The sequence below is a fragment of the Pseudonaja textilis genome, chromosome 18 (assembly GCF_049901715.1).
Source record: "Pseudonaja textilis isolate UNSWEBS1 chromosome 18, rPseTex1.2, whole genome shotgun sequence".
In the NCBI taxonomy this organism is placed as follows: Eukaryota; Metazoa; Chordata; class Lepidosauria; order Squamata; family Elapidae; genus Pseudonaja; species Pseudonaja textilis.
In genome coordinates, this window is record NC_142007.1 from 3,110,798 (window position 1) to 3,133,278 (window position 22,481).

General features: G+C 46.0%; 1 protein-coding gene across 8 annotated transcripts; it reads left to right on the forward strand.

The window, feature by feature from the left end:
• The first annotated feature begins 377 nt into the window (after positions 1-377).
• On the forward strand, positions 378-21,700 carry LOC113446241 (uncharacterized). Of its 8 annotated transcripts, none has more exons than XM_087914888.1 (15): positions 429-573; positions 1,090-1,516; positions 7,715-7,789; positions 9,082-9,131; positions 9,694-9,747; positions 11,643-11,793; positions 12,570-12,652; positions 13,119-13,253; positions 14,449-14,748; positions 15,420-15,562; positions 15,669-15,868; positions 17,587-17,654; positions 19,229-19,399; positions 20,009-20,080; positions 21,155-21,700. In XM_087914888.1, exons 2-15 carry the CDS (start codon positions 1,330-1,332, stop codon positions 21,254-21,256), a joined length of 1,791 nt encoding a protein of 596 aa, XP_087771014.1. In that variant the 5' UTR covers positions 429-573; positions 1,090-1,329; the 3' UTR covers positions 21,257-21,700. The 8 variants fall into 8 exon arrangements, 7 of the variants coding, with proteins under 7 accessions (XP_087771015.1, XP_087771017.1, XP_087771019.1 ...); XM_026715801.2 differs by having other exon boundaries at positions 458-573; positions 1,093-1,516; XR_015739826.1 differs by having other exon boundaries at positions 378-1,516; positions 20,009-20,137; positions 21,155-21,284.
• The last annotated feature ends 781 nt before the right edge of the window (positions 21,701-22,481 follow it).

The following is a 22,481-nucleotide window of genomic DNA, read 5'->3' on the forward strand; positions in this document are numbered from 1 at the left end:
TAGTGTTCTTGGCAGCCTTGCACCACCTCGGCAAGGCACCTCGTTCTTACCAGAGATAATTCATATGAAACAGCTTTTTAACCGGGAAGGAACAGAATTCGTTGAGAATCATTAAAAGGTTTTTCTGTTACTTCTGTTTCATGTTTGTTTCCTTGGAACAAGGTTTGGGTCAGAGCCGCTTGGGAAGTCCACGACGCTCAGTCCTTGCCTTCTCCTGGTGGGAACTTTGATGGAAACACATTCCTGCCTCCGGGATCACCTAAGGCATCCCAGGGGCCAGCTACAATCTTTCCCCCCCCCTCTTGCATCCGCCTTTCCTCCCCTCCCTTTAGCCTTTCAACGTCCGGCCCCTTTCTCCCACCGCCTCCCCTTTCCTTCCTAGTTCAGCTCCGCCCAGCTCCGCATCCTTCATTCCCTTCTCCAAACTGCCAAACTGTTTTTTCCTTCTCCTTTGCTTGCTTTCCACGCTTCCCCCACCACCACCACCACTCCTCCCCATAAGTTGTCCTTGCTGGGGGAGGAAAGGGGCCTCCAGCAACCTAGGAAGGAACACAGCAGCCTGGGAAGGATCTGGTGGGTTTCTTAGTTCAGTTTTCCCTCTTTCCCTTCCACCCCCCCCCTTTTTTTTCCTTTTCTCCTGTTGCAAACTGAAGTGAAACTGGCGGAGAAGACTGAACAGCCTCTCTCAACCCCTTTCTAAATGCAATTTATTTTGTTCTTCCTGCTTCTCTCAACGGAAAGGATCGCTATGGGAATGGGTGACCGGGATCCCAGCAGTCAAGAAACTTTCGCCCTCCCGATTTGCTAGCTTTGTTCGGACTTAAAAAAAAAAGAAAAAAAAAGAAAATCCTCTTCCGCAGCCCCAAAGTTTCTTGAGTTTTATTTGCACACCTGGATCTGTGTGCCAGGGTGAGCAAGAGGGAAAAAAATACCCCAGACAAGAGGCCAATACTTTAGAAGAGAAAAAAAAAGAAGTTTCTTCCATTTTTTCTGTTGTTTTTTTTAAAAAACTCCAAAGATTGGCAAGACACACATTTTTGGTTTTTTTTTATTGAAGCCAGCAAATGCCTTTTTCCTTTCTCCTCCGAGCAGGGGATCAGAAATTGCCAACCCAGGAGGACGGCTGAACAAGTAATTATTATTTTTTTCCTTCCAACCCCGAAGCTTAAGGAAAAAGAACATCTCGCGTGCCTGATTTCAACCAGGTGGCAGACTGGTAAAAACAAAACAAAACAAAACAAACAAAAAAGATAACAACAACTGAGAAAGAAGAAGAAAGAAGAAAAAGGAGAAGCGGAGAGGAAGAAAAGCCCCGACGTGGTTTCCAAGATGGGCACTGCCATTTGCATCAGACGGCAGAAAAGTCTTTTGCAAACCGGGTTTTGCCTCTTGGCTCTCGCCTGCCTGGGCTCTGGAGTTCTTCTCTACAACCACCTCCAGCAAAAGGTGAAGGCTGCCGAAGGCTCAGCCTCCAAATTCAAACAGCAACAGGAAGCCCTGTCCGCCCAGCTGCAAGGTGAGGACAGGGAGGGAGGTGGAGTTCAGTGGGTACCTGTGTTTGTGTATTTGTGTGTGTTTGTGTGTGTGTGTGTATGGGGAAGTTTGCTGTTGTATTTTATTTTAATTGTTTTCCTCCACACACAAGGATCCATCTGCTGGGAAGTTCTGTCCCCTCCCTGCATTGACTGCTTACCCTAGTTTGATCAGCGGGTCTTGCCAGAGTGGGATGAAGTCAGATCTCCGGCCCCGGGGCTCCTCCCGTTGCCAAGGGAGGCAGTCCGAGAGGCAGGCCTGGGGTTACTTGTGAGGAGGAATCTCCCAGGCCACAAGGGTGAGCTTGACACCCCCCCTCTCTCTCTCCCCCCACCCCGCCCCAGCATTTCCAGGTAGGAGGATCAGGTGGGGAAGGTAACCTCCGGCAAGACCCTCTCTCGCTGCTGCAAAGTTTGACCTGGGCTTGTTGGAAGGAAGGGAAGGAGGGAGGGAGGGAGGAAAAGAGGGAGAAAGAGAGGAAGGAAAAAAGGACAGGAGGGAAGGAGAGAAAGGAAGGAAGGAAACGGAAGGAAGGAAAAGAAATAGAGGAAGGAAGGGAGAGAAAGAGGAAGGAAGGAAGGAAGGAATAGAATAGAATTCTTTATTGGCCAAGTGTGATTGGACACACAAGGAATTTGTCTTGGTGCAAATGCTCTCAGTGTACATAAAAAGAAAAGATAACATTCGTCAAGAAACTGAAGATGCAATACTTAATGATAGTCATAGGGTACAATAAGCAATAAGGGAGGGAGGGAGGGAGGGAGGAAGGAAGGAAAGGAGGAAGGAAAGAAGGGAGGAAGGAAAAGGAAGGGAAGAAGGGAGGAAGGAAGGAAGGAAGGAGGGAGGGAGGAAGGAAGGACGGAAGGAAGGATGGAAAGAAGGGAGGAAGGAAGGAAGGAAGGAAGGGAGGAAGGAAGGAAGGAAGGAAGGAAAGGAGGAAGGAAAGAAGGGAGGCAGGAAGGGAGGAAAGAAAGAAGGGAGGAAGGAAGGGAGGAAAGAAGGGAGGAAGGAAAGAAGGGAGGAAGGAAGGGAGGAAGGAAGGAAGGAAAGGAGGAAGGAAAGAAGGGAGGAAGGAAAGAAGGGAGGAAGGAAAGGAGGAAGGAAGGAAAGGAAGGAAGAAAGGAAGGAAGGAAGGAAGGAAGGAAGGAAGGAAGACGACGACTGCCTCCCCCCCACCCCCTCCTTTCAGCTTTCAATCACTCTAAAAGAAAAGTGAAAGGATAAAGGCACCGTGAGGGGAAACGTGAGGGGAGGGGGAGCCCCTGGGCACCATCGTGCCCATCCTGGGATCAGAGAAACCAGACTCGGTCCAGAGGTTTATCTAGGCCATCTTTTGTCCGCACTGATGAGAGCCCGTTACCAGGTCATCGAATAAGAACAAATGAGGGCGATTGAGAGGAGAAGAAGAATGGCGCTGGGGAAGGTTTTCTAATGGGGCATTTCGATCCCCATCAACATGACAATAATATGGGCGAAAAGGCGGCAATGTAAGTTAAATAAATAAACAAACAAACAAATAAATGATACAGATAATCCTTGGCTGAGCCCAGCATCCCCATTGCTAGGACAGTTAGATAAGTGAGTTTTGACCCATTTTACGACCGTTTCTTGCCACCGTTGTTAAAGCGAATCACTGCAGCTCCTAAGTGAGTAACACGGTGATTAAAACAAATCTTGATTCCCCCCCCTTAACTTGGCTTGTTGGAAGGTCTCCAAAAGGGGATCAGGTGGCCCTGGGGCAGGCAGTGGCGGCAAACCTTTTTGGGACTCCTGTGCCAAATATTGTGCCCGCTAGCACACGCGCACTTACCTGCCAGCACCCAGAAGCCAATGCGTGCCCCACCACCCCTGCGCATGCATGGACAATCCCCCTCCCCCTTACCTGCACTGCACCTCACAGCTGATTTTCGGCGTGTTTGAGGCCTTTTCGGCCTCCCAGGGGCTTGAAAAAGCCTCTGCAGGCGAATAGGCCCATTTCATCACTTCCCATATTAAGAGGAAGTGATGAAACGGGCCTATTTTTTTGGCCTGCAAAGGCTTTTCCTCAAGCCTCTGGGAGGCCGAAAAAGGCCTCAAACCCGCCGAAAATCAGCTGTGAGGTACGCGCATGCACAGTGAGGTAAGTTTGCCCGCGGCTCACGTGCTGGCACAAATGGCCCTGTGTGCCGCCTGTGACACGCGTGCCATACGTTCGCCATCATGGCCCTGGGGAAATCTTGCAACCATCGCGATAGTCTTTTTTTTCCCCCCCCAGTATCGTCGGTCAGTAAAGGAATAGTTGTAAGTTGAGGACTACATGCAATAATCCACAGGGAAGCATGTCTTCCCGCCCACGTATGGCTTAACAGGGCACCAAAGTCCCATTTAGGTATCCTTCTAAGCACCTGGTGGTGCCCTTTTCAAAAGTTCAGGCTTAAAACTAGCAGAGCAACCCACCTACTTTCACAGAGCCTAAATCATGGCTAGTTACAATCAGAATGGCTGGGTTGATGCCATGTACAGCTCACCAAAGGAAGAGGTAATGCGTTGTTGGCCTAGTTCACGCAACAGTGGAAAAGCAAAATATGGATTTCAATTTGGGAAAAGTCAGAGTATGTCGTATAACAGGGCTAAGACGGTCAGCCTCTCTGGGAGCAAATTCCACGGTTTTATCTGTCGGCTGAGTGAAAGAGGATTTCCTTCCGTCTGTTCTGACCCGAACCCTTTTCCAATAAAACAATTACGAACCAAAGGGAACAGAAACCTTTTTAATGATTCTTACGAATCCCCGGTTAAAAGGCTGCTGCAAACTAATTAACTTTGAGAAGCACAAGCCTTGCCAAAACTTTATGAGACTGCCAAGAATCACAGATAAGAAGTATTTCACAACAGAAGAGTCTTCAAATACCAACTTAAAATACTGCAGTGTCCACAAGGCTGGAGTTTCAAAACGTCTTTGCTTCCTGCAAAGAACGTCCGATTCACAGCTGGCTTTTATCTCCTTGAAGGAGGGGCCATTACCTTGCAGCCGTACTCCCGAGTCACCCGTGCTGCTGCAGTTGCTCTTTCCTGTGAGCAGCCCTGCGCACACGCACACTTGGCACAGGCTCCTCGGGAACCTCCTCATCGCTGCTGCCAGCCCCCACAATCTCTGAAGGCAGCAGTCCACTCCCTAATGGTCCTGGCCCCTCATCTGAGTCCTCGCTCTCCTCAGCCGTCTGTACCTGCTGCCGGCTAACCACAACACTGTCTCCAAATCCTGCAGAACTCACTTCCTGTCTCTAATTTTAAGCTATCTTCACCTATGGCTGTGGATCTTGTACATTATGCTATGGAAGGCTTGTTGCTACCCGTTAGCCAAACTTTAATATTAGGGGGTTGGCGGGAGGGGAAACAGAATTTCTGCCGTCATCTCTCACCTTCAAAAGATGTCTGCAAGATCTTGGCCCCGCGTTTTATCTGAAGCCTGAATTCCCAGCCATGGGGACTAGAAACATGACCTGAATTTTTTTGAAATGTCAACATTCTCCAGCTGAGAATACTTCCTTTTTCCTCTGGTTATCAGGAATTGGGGAGCAGCAAGAAGACAGGGGTCAAAGATAAGCATCAAACAGATAGGAAGAAGTGATAGGGCATCAAAAAGTGTAGAAGGGATTATTGAGTCACCTTTTGATCATTCCAAGAAAGAGGACAAGAAACTTGGTGCCGGAGAGTACATTTTTAACATGCAGTTTGAGAGCGGTTGTGGTTAAGGCACCAGGCTAGAAACTGACAAACCCTGATTTCTAATCCTGCCTTAAACCATGAAAGCCAGCTGGGTGACCTTGGGCCAGTCACTCTCAGCTCAACCCACCTCACAGGGTTGTTGTTGTTGTCTTGAGGAAAACAGGAGGAAAAAGGAATAATTAGATACGTCCACTGCTTTGAGTTGCTCATTAAAAAAAGGGGGTTATAAATATACATAAATACAAATAAATACAGATTGCAAGGCTATATATTATGTGCCACCTTTCTTTTGACTTCTTCGACATGCCAAAACTTAAAAAAAAAGAAATCTCCAAACCCTGCGTTGTGGGGCTCACAATATTTTGCTCAAATGCAGAAAAGACGCCTTTTCTGAAAATTGCAGCCTTCTCTAGATGCAGACACACACACACGTTGTTCCGGCTCTGAAAATCCTTGTGACTCATTGCTTACGTGCGTGCGTGTGTGTGTGTGTATGTATTTATTTCAGCCTGCTGGCTTGTGCGGTATTTTTTATGTTTGCTTGCTTGGCGTAGGACTTGGCTCTCCACTCAGAAATCCTGGCCTCGTGCCCATTCCAGTAATTCTGCTCGCAGAGCCTAGCCTGCTTTTTCCAGCTGGTGGTTGTTTCCTAGAATAAACCCGCAAAGAAGCCGAGACCCTCAAAAGCTTTCCTCAGATCCACTTCTGCCTGAACGAAAAGTCTGATCTCTCGCAGCAAAGCCAGCCCCTAGTTAACTGTTTGCCTATAAACTGGGTTTTTCCCAATGCTGTAATGCTTTTTTGTGGGTGTGCCATGTAAGGCAGAAAATCCGAATGAACAAAACAGTTGCGTCCACGTCATTGGCTGGTGCCATAAGAAAACAATCACATTAGAGCCTCATTCATCCATAATGTTTTTACAAGGCTGGGCTTTCATACAACACAAATGATGCAACCCCCCCTTTTTTTTAACCTAGTCCAGCCTGTTGCGATAAACTCACCTCGGATGTAAAGAAAACCTCCTGCTAGTACTGAGGTTGGGGGAAGGTGAAGATGAAAGTGCAGTTCTAGCTATAAAGCAAAAAGTGGGGCGGGATTATTTCAACCCCCTCCTCAATCCACAGAGAGACTGTTTGGTCTAGTGATTAAAGGCACCAGGCTAAAAAAAAGAGGTGAGTTCAAGTCCTGCCTTAGCCTTACCTGGGTGACTTTGGGCCAATCACCAGGAGACGTTAGTATGTAGTTTAAAAAAGAACCATGCAATTCAGGATGGATGGAGATCGTAGGAATGGGAATACTTGGAGCATTTTTGAATGTTTTTTTTCTAAAAAGGATGCGTGCCTATCGTGAAATGCAGAAAAGCTTACCAGCTTGAGCTTGAGCTGCCAAATTCAGCCCTCCTGCCTCAACAAAACTTTCATGTTGGTGTGTGCGTGTTTCTAGTCCATAGTGTGCTGTTGCCAAATCTTCTCTGAAACTTCAGGTCTGATCCAACCGTTGTTATTTCCCTGCCAGACTATCAAAATTTGATCAGTTTAAAAACAAAAAAAAACAACTTTGTAAAACACCCAACTCCCTTTTCAAGCTTACAAAACACCATTGTTTAAATATCCAAGGATTTGAAAAGAGGCCTTGGTCTTGTTTGACTTAAGAGGATGGAAAAAGAATAACAAGAAGGAAGCTGTCTCTGTTTTTAAAACTCAAAAGGTAAAAAGCAACAACTTCCAGCAACGTGTGCAAGTGCTCAGCAGGCTGGGGATAGAGGCTTTTGTGTTAGGTCACCATCTAATTTCAGTCTGAATTGGGAGTGCTTGCCAAAATCAACTTCCCATTTCATTTTATGTGCCATGGAATCATTGTCCACTCTTAGCAACCACCTAGATAAGATCTGTCCCTAATCAAGTCTTCCAAAGTTGACCTATCAACATTGTAAGTCAACATCTCTTAAAAATCCCCAAGATTTTGGCTGTAATTGGATGGCAGAGATTCAGGGAGCTAAATGAAACATAAAGGCTAAAAGACTTACATTCTAAGACACGAAACTAAAAACACAGTCCAGGTTTGATCAACTATTAGAGCAATTCTGAACATGGTTTCTTAACCCAGTGTGCCAAATGTTAATATTCTTTCGCAATTCCTTTGCTTTGAATGAGAAGAATGTTGGAGAAGTTCTGGTGCAGTTATCTTCTTTTTTTTTTATCATCCTCATCACTAAGTTAGCATTTTAAAATTCTGATCCTTAATTGCTATGTGGCAGGCAGGAATAATAATTCTTCATTATTCATTAGGCAACTATATTTACTGAATTTGATGGATGGAAATATCCTGCAATCCACTTTCTGGGACTGGGATTGAACACAACGCAAATGGATTCTTTTCTTTTTTTAAAAAAAGAACTCTTAACTGTGTGAATATTCAGGTTGCATTTTGCTTGTTATTTATTGTACGTACTTCTCTTTTTTCAACTTGGTTGCAGTCGTTTACGAACACAGATCCCGGCTCGAGCGTTCCTTGCAGAAAGAACGCAGCGAACACAAGAAAACGAAAGAAGGTACGTTTTTCATCTCGGATCACGATCCGTTCTTTTGAAAAGATAGTTCCGGTGTGATTTGAATTCTCGACACTTAAAATCAGACCGAGGCAGGTTCCATAGGCCAGGAGGCAGAAATGAGCAGTGAAATATTGCAGGATACAAAATATCTTCTGTGTGTCTTTAGCGCTGTGATGGCTAAATTTGTCTGGCACTGAAGAAGTCATAGGAGAACGAATTCATAAGGTGGTGGGGGCGGCATCCAACCGTGGCTACTTTGAGACTTGTGGACTTCAACTCCCAGAATTCCCCAGCCAGTTGAAGTCCACAACTTGACAAAATTGGACACCCCTGATTTTTTAGGGTCTGTTAGGATTTGTTTTTTCACACCACAAAATCCAGCTCCACCTCTACCTAAGCGCCTCTGGTATTGGGCAGCCCTATTTGCAGGTGTTGAACTATAACAGCTGGAGTCTAAAGTGTAAAGGTGTTAAAACAACTGGAGGAAAGCATTTCTCTTGGGCAGCCAGGATAATGACACAGATAATATCCAGGTGGTTACCAGGAACTGTGTAGGTAGAAGAAAATAAAAAAATAAAGCCGACATATGCAACCCAGATTCCTAGCCCTTTCGTTGGAGCTGTGATAGTTAAATATTTGTACCGATGAAGGAAGAGAGACAAATCCTTTAGATCATGGAAGGACTGATGGAGAATTGGTGTCTTTCCAACCTTTAGTATAATCATCGTGATTTAAGAATCATAAAATCCTTTCCTGTTAGTTGCAAGATCCTAAAGAACCTAGACATCTACTAACACAATGATTTCTCCAGGACAAAATTAACGGGCAAAATTACTGGTGTCTCAAAGAAAGTTGCTTTGGAGAATGCACAATTGCTGTTGCATTTTTAATGCTGCAATGGTACCGAACCAACGATTCTACCCTCAAAAGACATATATGGATGTCCAGTGGATGTGCACATGTGTTTAATTCATCAAAATATGAAATCTACACAAATGTATCCGTGCTAATCTTCCACTAAGATTCGCTTACTGGGGCCTCCGGTTCCTTACTTGATGTTCCCAGGAATGCAGTGTATTCCAGTAACCGCTCATAAATAGATATTATTAGCTTAAACTAAAATTTTATTTGCTTGCCCAGGAATTTTTTTTTTAAAATAGTGGGGACATTGCATCCTATTAACTTCATAAACCTCTCTGGAAGCTGAAGCAAGTTTCAGTAAACCTGCATCTCACTGTTTTCCCTGTTCCTTCATTTCTTTTATTTCCTTTTTGTTCTGCTTTGCCTTGTAGATTTTTTAGTATACAAACTGGAGGCGCAGGAAGCACTCAATAAAGAAAAGGTGGGTAAAACTGCATCCCTTTGGAAGTCATATGTGTGCTTAAGAAAGAGAGGGAGAAGAGTTTTAGAGAAACTAAAAGTTTTAGAGGATATTTTCTCTTCCTTTGCTAACCCATCCTTACTCATGTTCTCAGGAAAGGAAACTAGGAAATTCAGCGTACCAAAACCAAGTTATCCAGCCACTGTCATCTTTTCATCTTTGTGGCAGGACTTAAAAGTTGTCCGTAATAAAGAGACAGAGTTCCCACAACACATAAAGACCAAGTTGTTGCAGTTTTACTATGTGCTAAGTTTGTTTGGTTTTTTTTTTTCTGACTCTGCAAGGGGATCTTGGTATGTTATAGGATTCTAAGCCTATTTGCTCAGAGGGTGATTTGATGCGTGGTATGAACCTGGCAGGGGTTAATTTGAGAAAACAAGCAAAATTCAATGTAGGCCATTAAAACGGATGCAAACCCAGCTGGAGAGGACGGTGCTTATGTAGGTTTAAGAGAAAGAGACAATTGTGAATTATTTGCCCAGTTAGTTGCAATCATTATTATTGTGATTTTTTCTCACCACAGCAAGATTCTATGAATAGATATGGTTCCTTAAGTTCACAACACAAGATACTGAAGGTAAGGATTCGCCTTGTATTCATAAGTTTGGCTAGTCTGGGTAGCTTGTGGCTGTCTAAACATGTGCTGGAGAGCACTTGTCACTGTTCTGACTCCCCAAACATGACAAATCTTCTAAAGTTAAATCAATGATTCCTTTATTGGGAGCACCAGCAGCTCTGGCAAAAAAGTTTCTCTCAAGTCTGTCCGGGCTAACAAGTCATGCCTATTCATCTCTGCCCGCTGCCTTCTATCCCCAGAGCTAGGTGGGGCTTCGCTAGCAGCGGTGGCTTTTCCATCCCAAGGACAGGCCCATAGATTTCCACTGCTCTCCTCTCCTCTGCCTTCTGTGCATCGCACGTCAGGCCCTGTAACCAGCTCTCCCTGCTCTTCCTCATCAGCCACCTCCAGACCTGGGGGCTGTGGACTCTCCATCTGAGGGCTTATGGATGGCCCAGTCTCCACCTCTGTTTCTCTCTCTCTCTTTCTCTGCCAGCTCCGTTCCCTCTTCCCCCTCAGAGCTCTCAGGTTGCCTTGAGGCTGACCCTGACTCCCACACCCGCTCCTCCTCCACTGATTGCTGATTGCTGGAGTGCAGCCGACAAGCCACAACAGTCACTATTCAGGGCAATGTAATCCAGCATCTTGTTTTCAACAGCTCCCGGCATTCAAATTATTCACAATTCAAGCCTGAGATAAGCCAGTTTTGTTTTTTTTTCAAACTCTGTATTCATCAGAGGTTTGCTGCCCTGCCTTGGATAAGATCAGGACACCGTTTCCAACACTGGACAGCTCAACCACTTTGGGAACAAGGGAGTTTTAAAACCGCAGGGTCTGGCTAATGTTGGCAACCCTAATTATCCCTTGCTAATTGCCGCAGATGACAAGGGGGCTGCAGAAACTGTGAGGAAGACCGGAGGCAGGGAAAGCTAGAATGACAAATATTCCTACCTCATTCAGTTCAGCACACACACAAACCTTGCGCACCAACACACTGAAGGGATCCATGGATGGAAATAGGCCAGGCCAGTAAGACCCCATAAATCTCTCCCTCCTGCTACTCAAGTAAAAGCAGCAATTGTTTGGCTTGTAAACTTGGCCATGTTAAGTAGCACTGCGCCATTGCGTCATGCCATCGGGGGTTATCGATTATGTGTCAGCCTGGCTTGATGGAAGAGTGGCTGCAGCCCCGCATGCATTTTCCCCAAGACTCACTCAGGGGAGAGAAACTTCAGCTCTCCTGGATCAGCTCAATTGGATAAATACACGTTAAGGGGTAAGGAAGACAGACGTGCTTGGTTCCTTGATAATCCAAACTCAACCACTCTGCTGCAGGGAGAATTTAAATCCTGTTCCCCCCACCCCACCCCCAACTGGGTTTTATTCCTTCCAGGTACCAAGTTTAGGGAGGAAATCCTCTCTGGTTGCTTAAGTACAGAGTGGGGTTTGCCCCATTTTACGACCTTTCTTGCCGGAATTGTTAAGCAAATCGCTGCAGTGGTTAAGTTGGTTGCTAAGTGAATCCAGCTTCCCTCTTGTTTATCAGAAGGACGCAAAAGGGGATCACAGGATTCCAGGACACCGCAACGGTCCTAAATAGGAGCCAGTTGCCGGCGTCCAAATTTTGATCACGTGATTATGGAGATGCTGCAACGGTCCTAAACCTGAAGAACAGTCGTAAGTCCCTTTTTTTGCAGTGCCGTTGCAATGCTGAACCGTTGTTAAGTCGAGGATCAGTTTGGACTGCGCCTTCCATCTAAACCTGTCCAGTTTGGGCTTAGGATCAAAAGAAAAAAAAAAACAAAAAACCAGGGACCATAAATGGTGAAATTTGGGAAGGCAGAAAATGAGACGCTTCCTTCTTTTTAGGCCTGGCTACTCCCAATGTTTTTGCTTTGGATTTGACTCTTCCCCAGAACCAGCACGAAGAAGTCAAGAAGCAGTTTCTGGACCTGCAGCTGCAACACAATGGGCTGAAACTGGAACATCGCAAGGCGCTGGAGACCCACAACCAGAAATACTCCCAGCTGCAACGGGAGAAGGACAACGAGGTGGTGGGATTACAAGGTGGGGAGGACGTAAAGGGCACAGCCTGGGGTCTACAGTGAGCCCAGGGGTGGCGAGGGGAATGCCTCTCTTAAAGATGGCATCCGAGCCCCTCTAGGACAAGGTTCGCCAACCTTTTGGGCCTCAGGGACCACCATACTCATAATGTTAAACCCTGCAGACCAGAGACCCTGGAAAAATCCCCCCAAAAGTTTGCAGGAAAATCCCCTACCCCATTTTCCTACCGATTGATCATTCTTTACCATCTCCAGCTCCGTTCTCGGGGGGAGAGAGAGAGAGAGAGAGAGAGACTTTTGGCTTCATGCAAGGAAAACAGCAGAAGTCTTTCTTTCTCCCCCCACCAAATTCCGCCAGAAATGAGTCTTTGCCGGCGCAGGAGCAGGAGGCCTTGCAGGGTCCCAAAGACTCATTTCTGGAGGAGTTTGGGGGGGGGGGAGAAAGACTTTTGCTGCTTTCCTTACGTGCAGGAAAGAAGCAGCCGGGTGGCCAGGCGGGGCGCATGGGGCGAGTGGGGCAAGTTCCCCCCCCCCCGCCCCCTCCCCTCACTACCTCGTGTTGTTCACAATGCAAGCGACGCAAGCTATGTATTTCCTCGGGCCATGTGGGCGGCACAGCCTTGTATTCCCGCGCAGCCTGGGTGAATTGCTTTGGGGGATGCCATTTCTCTGAGGACCACCACAATTTTCTCACAGACCACTGGTTGGCGACCCCTGCTCTAGGAGGAGGAGGAGGAGGGTGAGAGAGCGCCCTTTAACCAAACTGAATTGAATTTCCAGATACTATTTTTAAACTAAGAGAAGAGAGCAAGCTCCTCCGGAAAGCCCATCAGGATGTCCACTCGCAGCTCCTCAATGCTCAGGTAACTCAGTGCTCGGTTCTCCGTGTAAACCTTTGGCCTTGTCTGGAGGTGCCAAACCTCAGCTCCTGTGGTTCACAGCCAGCATAGCCTAAAGCTAGAAAGATGAGTCTCCCTTAACACAAGGTAACGACTCCTCACCCCCACCCCAAAGTGGCAGATGGCCTAATGTGGGAGACATTAAAGGAAAGGCCACTTTGAGGGGGTTTAACCTGGGGAACTCACTGCCACTGGATATGGAAGGCCGTTCTATACAGCAGATGTCTTCTGAAAGCGATTTAGAGGAAATGAGGGAAGAAAAGGCAGATCGAGGACAATTCGGGGGAGACGGGGCTGGATAACAGCTGTGGGGGAACAGTAAGAAGGAAAACGGATCGGTCTCAGCACCCTGACTTACTGATCCAATAGGTCTCTTCTTATCAAAGATCTAAAGCTTTGGGGATTTTGTGGATCTCTGCTCTCCCTCCAGGTTCAGATGGAGGAGTTCCGGAAGCTCAAGGAAACCCTTCAAAAGATGCCGAGTTTTAAGGATGCAGGGACAGCCAAAGAGCAGCGTTACGGTCAGCCACTGGGGTCGAATGTGTTGCCGTTTGCTAGACCAAAGGTACAACATTCCAGTTCTTAGTTCCCCTTCCAAAAGTTTGGCCTCTTGCTTGGAAATGCCAGGGAAAATGCCAGGCTGGTCCCAGGTTCCTTTTTTCTAGAACCGCCCTGGGCTTGTTTCTCTTTAAGTTTGGAGTTTTTGGGGAAGGAGCAAAGAATTAGGCTAAAACAACACACGCACTTCTGCTTCTCCACTGGCCCACCCACCAAACTGTTTGGGAGGCAGTTTGCAGGAAATTGCTGCTGACGTGGTGATCAAGCCAGCTTGGAGAACAAATCCATACTGTAAGAAAACAGTTCGATTCTCAAAGAGGTTCAAATCCCATGCTGGCCCGCTAGCTAATTCTGCGATCAGCAGCCTCCATAAATCTGGGCCCAGTATCCTCCAGATGTTCGCCGGAGTTGAAATCAGCTGGGAAACCATCTAAGGCTGGGGCCTTATCTCTAGTTTTTGCCTGCTTCATTTCAGGAGGTGACGGTTCAAGGCTGGCCTTAGAGAAACAAGGGACAAAGCCCCTGTTTTCCAGATGTATTTTCTCTCCCCTGATACCCCGCTCCTTTCCTGGAACGCCGAAGGATACATTCCAGTGGCCTGTAATCTTCTCATTTTGTTGCAATTCCCCCCCACCTCCCACCCGCTATGTATATTTGGGGAGAATTTGTAAGGCAGGAAACATGTCACTGTAATAAGCAAATGGGAGATGATGGGTAGGTTGTTTAGCAAACCCGAGCTCGTCGTAAATTTGGCAGAGATGTCAAGGTGAGTTATGAGGCTCAGAGTTGTGCTAGAAAAGGGACCAGAAGCCAGAGCAATTCCTTAAGGGCTAATATGGTGTGTTTCCAACATCTCGTCCTGGTTAGTAGCCCAGTCCATCAATGTCATTTCATATTTTAGAAGACATCTTTCTCCAAATCTGAATTGTTTATGGAGGCAAAACATGATTAGGAGGACTGGGGAAACTCAAAGGTTTAGAACAGTAGCAACCATGAAAAAAAGGCACTGAAAATCAGTAGAAAAAGCACAAAAAGAATTGGATTTGATTCACTGGCACTTTAAAAGGAGAATGGAGTTTTATGGAGGATGAGTTTGCTGGAACCTTCAGCAGGGACACTCTATCATGTCAACACTTGGTTGCTCTTCCTTGTTTTGTTTCTGGACAGTCTTTCTCAAGTCTACTTTATGCTCTTCTTTCTAGGCCTCCAAGGGCGATGGCATTAAAGAACCTCCGAGACCCCAGGACCAAGCTGGGGTTCCAGCTGGGAACTCTTTCGCCATTCCACCCCCTGGGATCAAACGTCAAGGAGAAGAGAACATGGTGCATGAAAACCGTGTTTCACACAACAACAACGTAGCCGGAGCCCAAGGGGACGTGCGGTTTGGTCAACTGGCCCCACCTAAGGAAGTTAATTTGGCATTTGCGGCTCAGCCGCCAGCTCGGCACAAAGAGGCACCCATGATTCGTTACACCCGGATGATGAATAGTGTGCAGAACCAGGTGAAAATATTCATACGCTTTTGGTCCAAGCATAAATGGATTGACTGAGTTTGGATAGATAAAAGTTGCAGAAGTCTACTTGAGTGGACTAACAAAGTCATGTAAGATGTCATCAGCACCATGGACAGCTTCTGGTAGATGCTTCTAAGTTAGCACCCTTCTGCACAATGCTTCCCTAGAAGATAAGTGGAGACTGAGAAATTGAGGTCAAGTTGGGAGTTATGCCTCCATAAAGTTTTTCATATGAATATTGGCCCCCTTGCTACCATTCCAAGGTGTCTGGTTGAATAAAAATATCTTTAGTAAAGGTAAAACCTCCTTTGAGTTGACCTCTCAATGGGTTGAGTCTTTGGGACCACCGTATAGAAGTGACTTGATGAGGTCTTCTTTGATAGAACCCCTAGCTCTGGAGTTTTGCTCAAGATCTGGCTCTCTGCAGCTTTGAGATTAGTTTAAATGAGTTTGATTAAATCGAAGTAATACCGGTAGATTCCATACAAATAATGGAGACAAATATTTGATCCCTGTTCAGTTCAATTTTACTTCCTTCCTTCAAGGGAGGAAAGGAGGCTGGGAGGTAATCATCGCTCTAGAATCTTTCCAGCGAGTAAGAATTAGGTCCAAACACCACACAGCCATGGTTTCTTCTTCTACTCTCTTTTTCATTGTAGGATCCAGAAGCAGGAGAAAACCTGCAGGGGCAACAGGGCCATCCAGAAGAATTCGAACCCAGGCTCAACCTCCCAGCTGCTTCGGAGGAAGGACGGGTGTTGGAAGAAAAACTCTCCAACAAGCAAGACCAACTGGTGCAGAGGTATTTTGCTCTTTCTGAATTGAAGGGCCCTGCCTGGCTATGAAACATGGCAAAACAGTGTATGAAATGGCAAAACAGTGCTTGTAATGGTCACTTCCCTCCGCAGCTGGCAAGGGATAGTCAACAAAGGCAACTCGCAGATGAATGATGGGAGAATTCTTCCTTCCCTGCAAAGGTATCACCTGGATACCATATCTGAGCAAGGCAAGACGGATGGCAGTCAAGTGAAGATGGAAACAGGGCGGCTGCGACACACCCTCTGGGGAGCTGAAAAAGGAGGAGCAGATGAGAGAGACCTGCATGCAGGTAAGGCTGAAGAGGAGGGATTGAACAACATGGTGAGGTTAGTCCCATCACAGAGACAGAACAGGGGAGAATTGTGTAGTGTGTGTAGTCTTCAAGATGGAACCAGGTCTGAGCTTTGTGGGTAAAGTTGGGGCACTGTTTTAAATTGCGTTGGGTGGACAGATAGTGAGGATAGATCTTATCCACCTTCACAAGGCACTTCATCCACCTAATTAAGGGTGAGCCAAGATGAAACCTGATCACGTTTCCAGAGATATTGGAAGTTGGGCTGAATTTAATGCTTCTTTTGTTATTTTTATATCTCACTTTTCCTCAAGGGTGGGTTCTCGCTTCCATCTTCAGCTGGGTCTTCACTTCATAGGGAGAGTCAACCCAAAGGGACCAGGATGCAAGGACTTTAACCTGACCTGGATCTCCTCATTCATATTCCAACTGTCTAGCCAGACATCCCCAACCTTGACGATCTCCAGAAGCAAGGGTCTTCAACTCCCAGAATTCTCAGCCATGACCGTGTTGATTGGAGAATTCTGGGAGCGGAAGTCCTGGTAACTTCTCAGCTTGGGAGAAAACTACTGCAAGGACGTAGCACGCTGCCTTTTAAAATACACTCGTCCACCTTACAATCTAAAACAATTTGAGATTTCAAGTTGTTGTCTTTCCCTGGTTGTAAACCAACTCTTTAACGGCTGCTCCATTCTTCGGTGGGGAAGCCCTAGCAGCCTTCAGGGCAGAGGTCATAGGGACAGATGCACTGATGGACCAGAAGAGGGAAAAGAGCCAACAGAGAGTTATAAAAGCAGCTCAACGCCTATAGAGAACATTGACGTGGCAGAAAATGGCACAGTGGGAAAGGAAATCTCCTCTGGAATGTGACCGGCACCAGGCAGGTGGCCCTAGTTTCGCAATGTAAACTGTCCCGTGCAACTGCCCTTGGAGAACGGGGATTAACTGCTTCCCATCAAAGCCAAAACTCTTTGGGAATAGGGTCACAGGGGGAGCCTGTGGGAAATCTAAATGTTGGGTTTCAACTTGGACGCCAAGTTGGACTGGAAGAGAGGGGATCTGATTAGAAACTTATTGGGGGTGAAGGAGAATGCAAATTATGACTGAATTGTAGGAAGAAAAATGATGATTGGTCCAGCTGCCGAGTTGGTGGTTAGCAAAAAAAAAAAAAAAAGAAACGATGGAGGGAGGGAGTTAATATGTGCCAGGGGCTTGCTGGATCTCAGGGTCTTCTTCCCATAAAACCAAAATATCCAATGTTCTTGAACAGTGAAGTGATTGCAATACGATGCGCATTGGGTAGAATGCGGGATTGCAGGCTGACTCGGCACACAGCCAGGAGTTCAATCCTGACCGGCTCAAGGTTGACTCAGCCTTCCATCCTTCCCAGGTCGGTAAAATGAGGACCCAGATTGTTGGGGGGGGTGACGGGGGGCGATAGACAGACATTTATAAACCTCTTAGAGAGGGCTATACAGTACGATGAAGTGGTACAGTTAGGCCCTTGACTTACAGTAGTTCATTTAGTGACTGTTCGAGGAAAGTGAAAAGTGTCTGCAGAAAATCAATATACCCTCAGGTACACTAATTGGAGGGTAGGAACATCCATCCTCGGTCAAGGAAATTTGGAAGTAGGCAAAGTCTTACTAAGTTTTTTTCAATGTTTTAATTTTTCCTCCCCGCTTCCCAATACTTGTTGACTTTGCTTTGTTCAGATGCTGGCATGACGAAGAAAGAAAACCACACATACTTACAGAAGGAAGCAATTATCCCGAAACAGATGGTAAGCAAGGAAGCTTAGCTCCTTCTCCATATGTAAAGAAGTAGCTTGGGATTTAAAGCAAGGTCTGAAAGGTTATGTTTGTGAAGTGCTCAGGAGTTGTTGAGATGGGAGCATGCCCAGGCTTCAAATGAATAAGAACTGCCAAGTTCCTCTGGCAGTTGCATTGGGCTACAGTTGTTATTGTTGGGGGCGGGGGAAGAGGGGGACCCAGGATTTAAGGCTCTCTGGAACAGCTAATAGCCTTCTCTCTCAATTGCTTTAGCCTCTTTTCAAAACCATCCATGCTAGTAACAACCATCACATTTTCCAGCAAGGAGATCCAAAATGCAATTAGATGAAGGAGGATTTGGTGTTTGCCCAAGTCAGTGTGCTAAAGAAAGCACAGTGTACCGAACGTTATGCAAACACTATTGTGTGTTGCTAAGGGTTCGGGGGAGGGGGGTTAAGGTGTTGTGGGAACCAATCGTGGTTTGACTGGTTCAGTAGACCTAGGTTAGTGTGATTTTAAAAAAGGGTAGGGAAATTTATTTCTGCCCCATAACACCCACCACGCACACAAAGACATCTATGTACATTTTGTAAGCTACTGACAAATTCTTTCCCCTTCACACTGAAATTAATCTGAATTAGGGATATAGTTTTATACAACCTTGCATTGGTAAAACAAGCATTCCTTTGGCTAAGAAATATTTTTTATTAAAACCAAGACCGTATATTAAACAGCTTCTGCTTCTCTGGGGTAGCAGTTCTCGAACATTTAGGATCCCTTTACATTCTTTTCTCAAACATTTAGGATCCCTTTACATTCTTAAAAAGGTCCCCAAAGAACTTTGGTTGATGCGGGCTGTATCTGGAAATTTTAATATATTTGATTTTGCAGAACCCCCGAAACAGTCTCAGACCCCTCTCCAGAAGTCCCCAGACCACAGTTTGAGAACGGTTACTCTAGGCGCCACGATGCATGAAGTTGAAATGGTGATGGCTCAGAGGTTAAACACATGGAGCTTGTCAGCTCAAACACTAGCAGCCTGGGTTTGAGATCCCAGCTTCATGTAATGGGGTGAGCTCCTGTTACTTGCTCCAGCTCCTGCCCACCTAGCAGTTAATTAAGTCTCTTTTAATTCTGATTTGTTTTCTTTTGAATAAATATGGTAGAGCCAGCTGGAGCAACAGAGAAGAAAGGTGGTGTGGAAATAAAGAGAATGTCGAATCATTTGAGACGGTTTAGGTATGCCCATACCAGATGAACTTCAATTACAGGTGCCTATTCTATACAGAAGATGGCAGACATTTGGCATCATGTGAAGCCTATAAAGACATGCAGAGATAATCTTGATAAAGTTATTCAGGTGTTGCTGACAAAAGGAAATTACACCTCAGCCCTTGAATAGGAAAGGTGTGACAAAGATACCCAAAATAACTCCACTTTGCTTTTATTAAGTATAAGAGGGGGTAAAACCGCTGGCAGGCTTTCAAGAGTCTGATATAATTTTAACAATAAAGTGGTGTTTCTGGAATCACAGCAAACGTTTCTTTCCTGAGCTAAGTGATCTAAACCATCTTTCTCCTCTCAGGGACCTAAAGATGTTGCTGACCCAGCTCAGGACCCCAATAATCAAGGGGAAGACGAGTTTGAGGAGGCAGAACTAGAACGACCCAGCTTTGAAGAAAAAACGGATCCGGCCGAACAGACTCCCCAGACAAATCGTCCGGCTAAGGCCATGAGCAAGGAAAAAATACCGAAGGTTCGTTGTTATCCATTTAGGAGTTGGGTGGAGGGACACAGAAACCGACGCTGAAAGGAAGATGCTGGTAGTGAAACCAACAATGGAATTTCACACAGGGTGGGACTAGAGGATCTTTGGGAATATCTACCGAATTAAATTCCCCAAATTGGTTTGGGGTTGGAGTCTGAAAGGGGCTTCGAGCGTTTTCTGATTTAAAACAAATTTGTTACAGTTGGAAAGCGGCCTGCTTGGGTTCCTTCAGTTGTAAATCGTTTTGATAGAGGATTTCCTGGTCCATTAGCTTCCCCCCCCCCCCCCCCCAAAAAAAATGGTTTGGCCCAGCAACGCTGAATTTTCAGTCACCCTACAGCAGGGGTCTTCAAACCTGGCAAGTTTAAGACTTGTGGCCTTCAACTCCCAGAATTCCTGAGTTAACATGGACTGGAGGAGGAATTCTGGGAGTTGTCCTCAAGTCTTAAAGCTGTCAAGTTTGAAGACCCCTCTATAGGGTGATCCTGAGGCGGCTTGCCTTTGGCCATCGCAATCTATCCCACCATTTTAAAGATCTCTTTGTTTCTTAGCGTTTCACTTGACAAATTATTCTTCCGTGTGTGCTTTGTTCCCCAGGGAGCTGATCGGTCAAATAAAGTCACGGACAATTTAATGGACGATTATCAGGAGGACCAAGAACAAGATCCTGTATGAAGCCTGAGGGTGTTCTTTCTTCTGATTTTTGTTCTCGTAGGCCACCTTTCTGTGAGCATGCTGGTGTATGGGTCCAGGTTTCCCTATGTGCTGATTTGCCCTCAAGCGAGGCAGGTTGCTTAGGGCGAGGGAGGGTCCTTTCCAGGTGACCACGCTTGCAAACCTGGAATAGAAGGTGGTTCTTTCCTCCTCTTGCTCGCCGCAGATCCCTCCCTTTAGGGAGCTTAATATTACAAATCTTCTCAACAATCACCACAGAGATGTGAGGGTCAGGCAACAGTGCATTTCCCATCTCTTGTCAACTCATCATCGTTCAGATTGTCCTTTCTTCTTGTGCTGGCTGGGTTGTGGGAACCATCATTGCCAAAGCCCCTGGAAGGCATCGAGCAAAGGAAAGGCTAGGAAAGCGAAGTAGCTGGGATCAGTCCGTCCTTGAGAAAGGCAAAGTGGCAAGGAGTTGTGAGCTGGTGGACTCTGGCACTTAAGGAAATAAGCCAGAGTCTGGTCTGCCTCACCTTGACACCTAGATAGGATATTTGGGGAGAGAGCCAAAGAAATTTCTGCTAGGGGCGTTAAGAGTAACAGAATAGAATAAAATAGAATAACAGAGGTGAAAGGGGCCTTGGAGGTCTTCTACTCTGACTCCCCGATCGAGCAGGATGCCCTATATCATTCCAGACAAGTGGCTGTCCAATCTCTTCTTAAAAATTTCCGGTGATGAAGCGCCCACAACTTCAGAAGGCAAAGCTGGTCCACTGGTTAATTGTCCTCCCTGTTTGGAAGTTTCTCCTTCGTTCCAGGTTGCTTCTTTCCAGGGTTAGTTTCCATTCATTGCCTTCAGGACAGAAGTGTTAAGACCCTTCGCTGCTTTGGAGAATAGGTTGACCCCTTCTTCTTTGTGGCAGCGCCTTAGATATTGGAACACTGTTCTCATGCCACTCCAAGTCCTTTGCACTAAACTAGACGTACTCAACCCCAGCCACTGTTCTTTAGGGGTTTAGCCTCCAGTCCCCTGATCATCCTTGTTGCTCTTCTCTGTCCTCTTTCTACTTCCTGTTTTCTTTGCAGGAGGACCATGGAGGTGAGGTGGGCGAACCTGAAGATTTGCAACAGTTCCACCAAGCCAAAGGCCACGTTGGAGACGTTGACAAGAAGAAGGAGTATTTTTGACGATGGGCTGGGAGGCAGCAATAAGCCATCAAGATGGATCCAAACCAAAGATTGTTGCAATAAACTTGGCTACTTTAGTTGAAACGGCCAAGAGGGGTGGAGAGTTAGCTCCATCCGTCTTCAGAAAAGTCACGGGCTGCCTTGGCCAATGGAAACATACTATTTCCCCTGTTTAGCAGGGGCAGGACTGACGCACAGTGCCACCCTGTCAGAATGCTACCGTGAATACGAACATCAGAATGTCTCTTCATGGGGGTAAGGAGCTCAAAATATCAAAAATAAAAATAAAAGAAATCAAGGGTTTCCCCCCACCCCCTTTGGAAGGCTCCTACCCTCTTACTCTCATTTGGACTATGGGCAAAGCCTGATGTACCTGACCGCCGTAAAGCGCAACCTCGTCACCTTTATATGTATGTACATATATAAAAAAGAGAATCCATTTGGTAACAAGTCGTGCATTATTTGTCCAGGTTTTGTTATGGATAAGTAGCGAGGGAGGAGTTGTCATTGTTGCAATAATGGGAACGGAAAAAGACAACTGGAGGCCGCTGCTGATTGACAGGTGCGTAACGTGCAAAGGCAGGCATATTTATTCCAAATGGATTCATCCTTCTGCAGTTGACAGTGTGGGAACTTGTGCCAGCAAGCCATTTCAGATTCTCTCTCTCTCTCTTTTTTTTAAAGGGTTGAAAAATATTTGCATTGCTTTTTTTCCAAAAAAAAAAAAAAAAACACGTTGGGAAAACATTTGCATCTCTTAGCACCTTTATGGGGCAGTAGTTTTCAAAGGCCGAGGTTTGTGTAATTATTAGGTTGAGTGACTGGGTGTAAGCTGTTCAGAAATGTAGCTCCCACTAAATAGCAAAATTAGAGAAGGTTGACCAACTTATCACAGAGGGGAGAGGGAATGAACAACAAATGCCTTTTCTTTCATTTTCCACCTTCAGTCAGAGGGGAGGGAGAAAACTGGTTAAATTATTTGTACCATGAAATGTTGTAACACTGCTGGGATGGAATCTGGAAAATAGGAATCTCTTGATCTCTATGGCAATTCCCTGTGCTGGCTGGGGAATTCTGGGAGTTGAAGTCCACGTATCTTATAATTGCCAAGGTTTTGAGGAGCTTTGCACTATGGGTTGTGGAGTACACCATGCTCTGGTGAAGGATCCAAACTGTGGCAACATTAGAGGGGGGAAAAATTCTAGATTTGAAACCCAGAACAAGG

What these genes read in the sequence shown, in the direction of transcription:
- LOC113446241 (XM_087914888.1), top strand. Translation starts at nt 1,330, where the DNA reads ATGGGCACTGCCATTTGCATCAGACGGCAGAAAAGTCTTTTGCAAACC. An exon ending in ACACAAGAAAACGAAAGAAG is followed by an intron (nt 7,790 to 9,081) that starts GTACGTTTTTCA and finishes TTTGCCTTGTAG; the next exon opens with ATTTTTTAGTATACAAACTG. An exon ending in CACAACACAAGATACTGAAG is followed by an intron (nt 9,748 to 11,642) that starts GTAAGGATTCGC and finishes ACTCTTCCCCAG; the next exon opens with AACCAGCACGAAGAAGTCAA.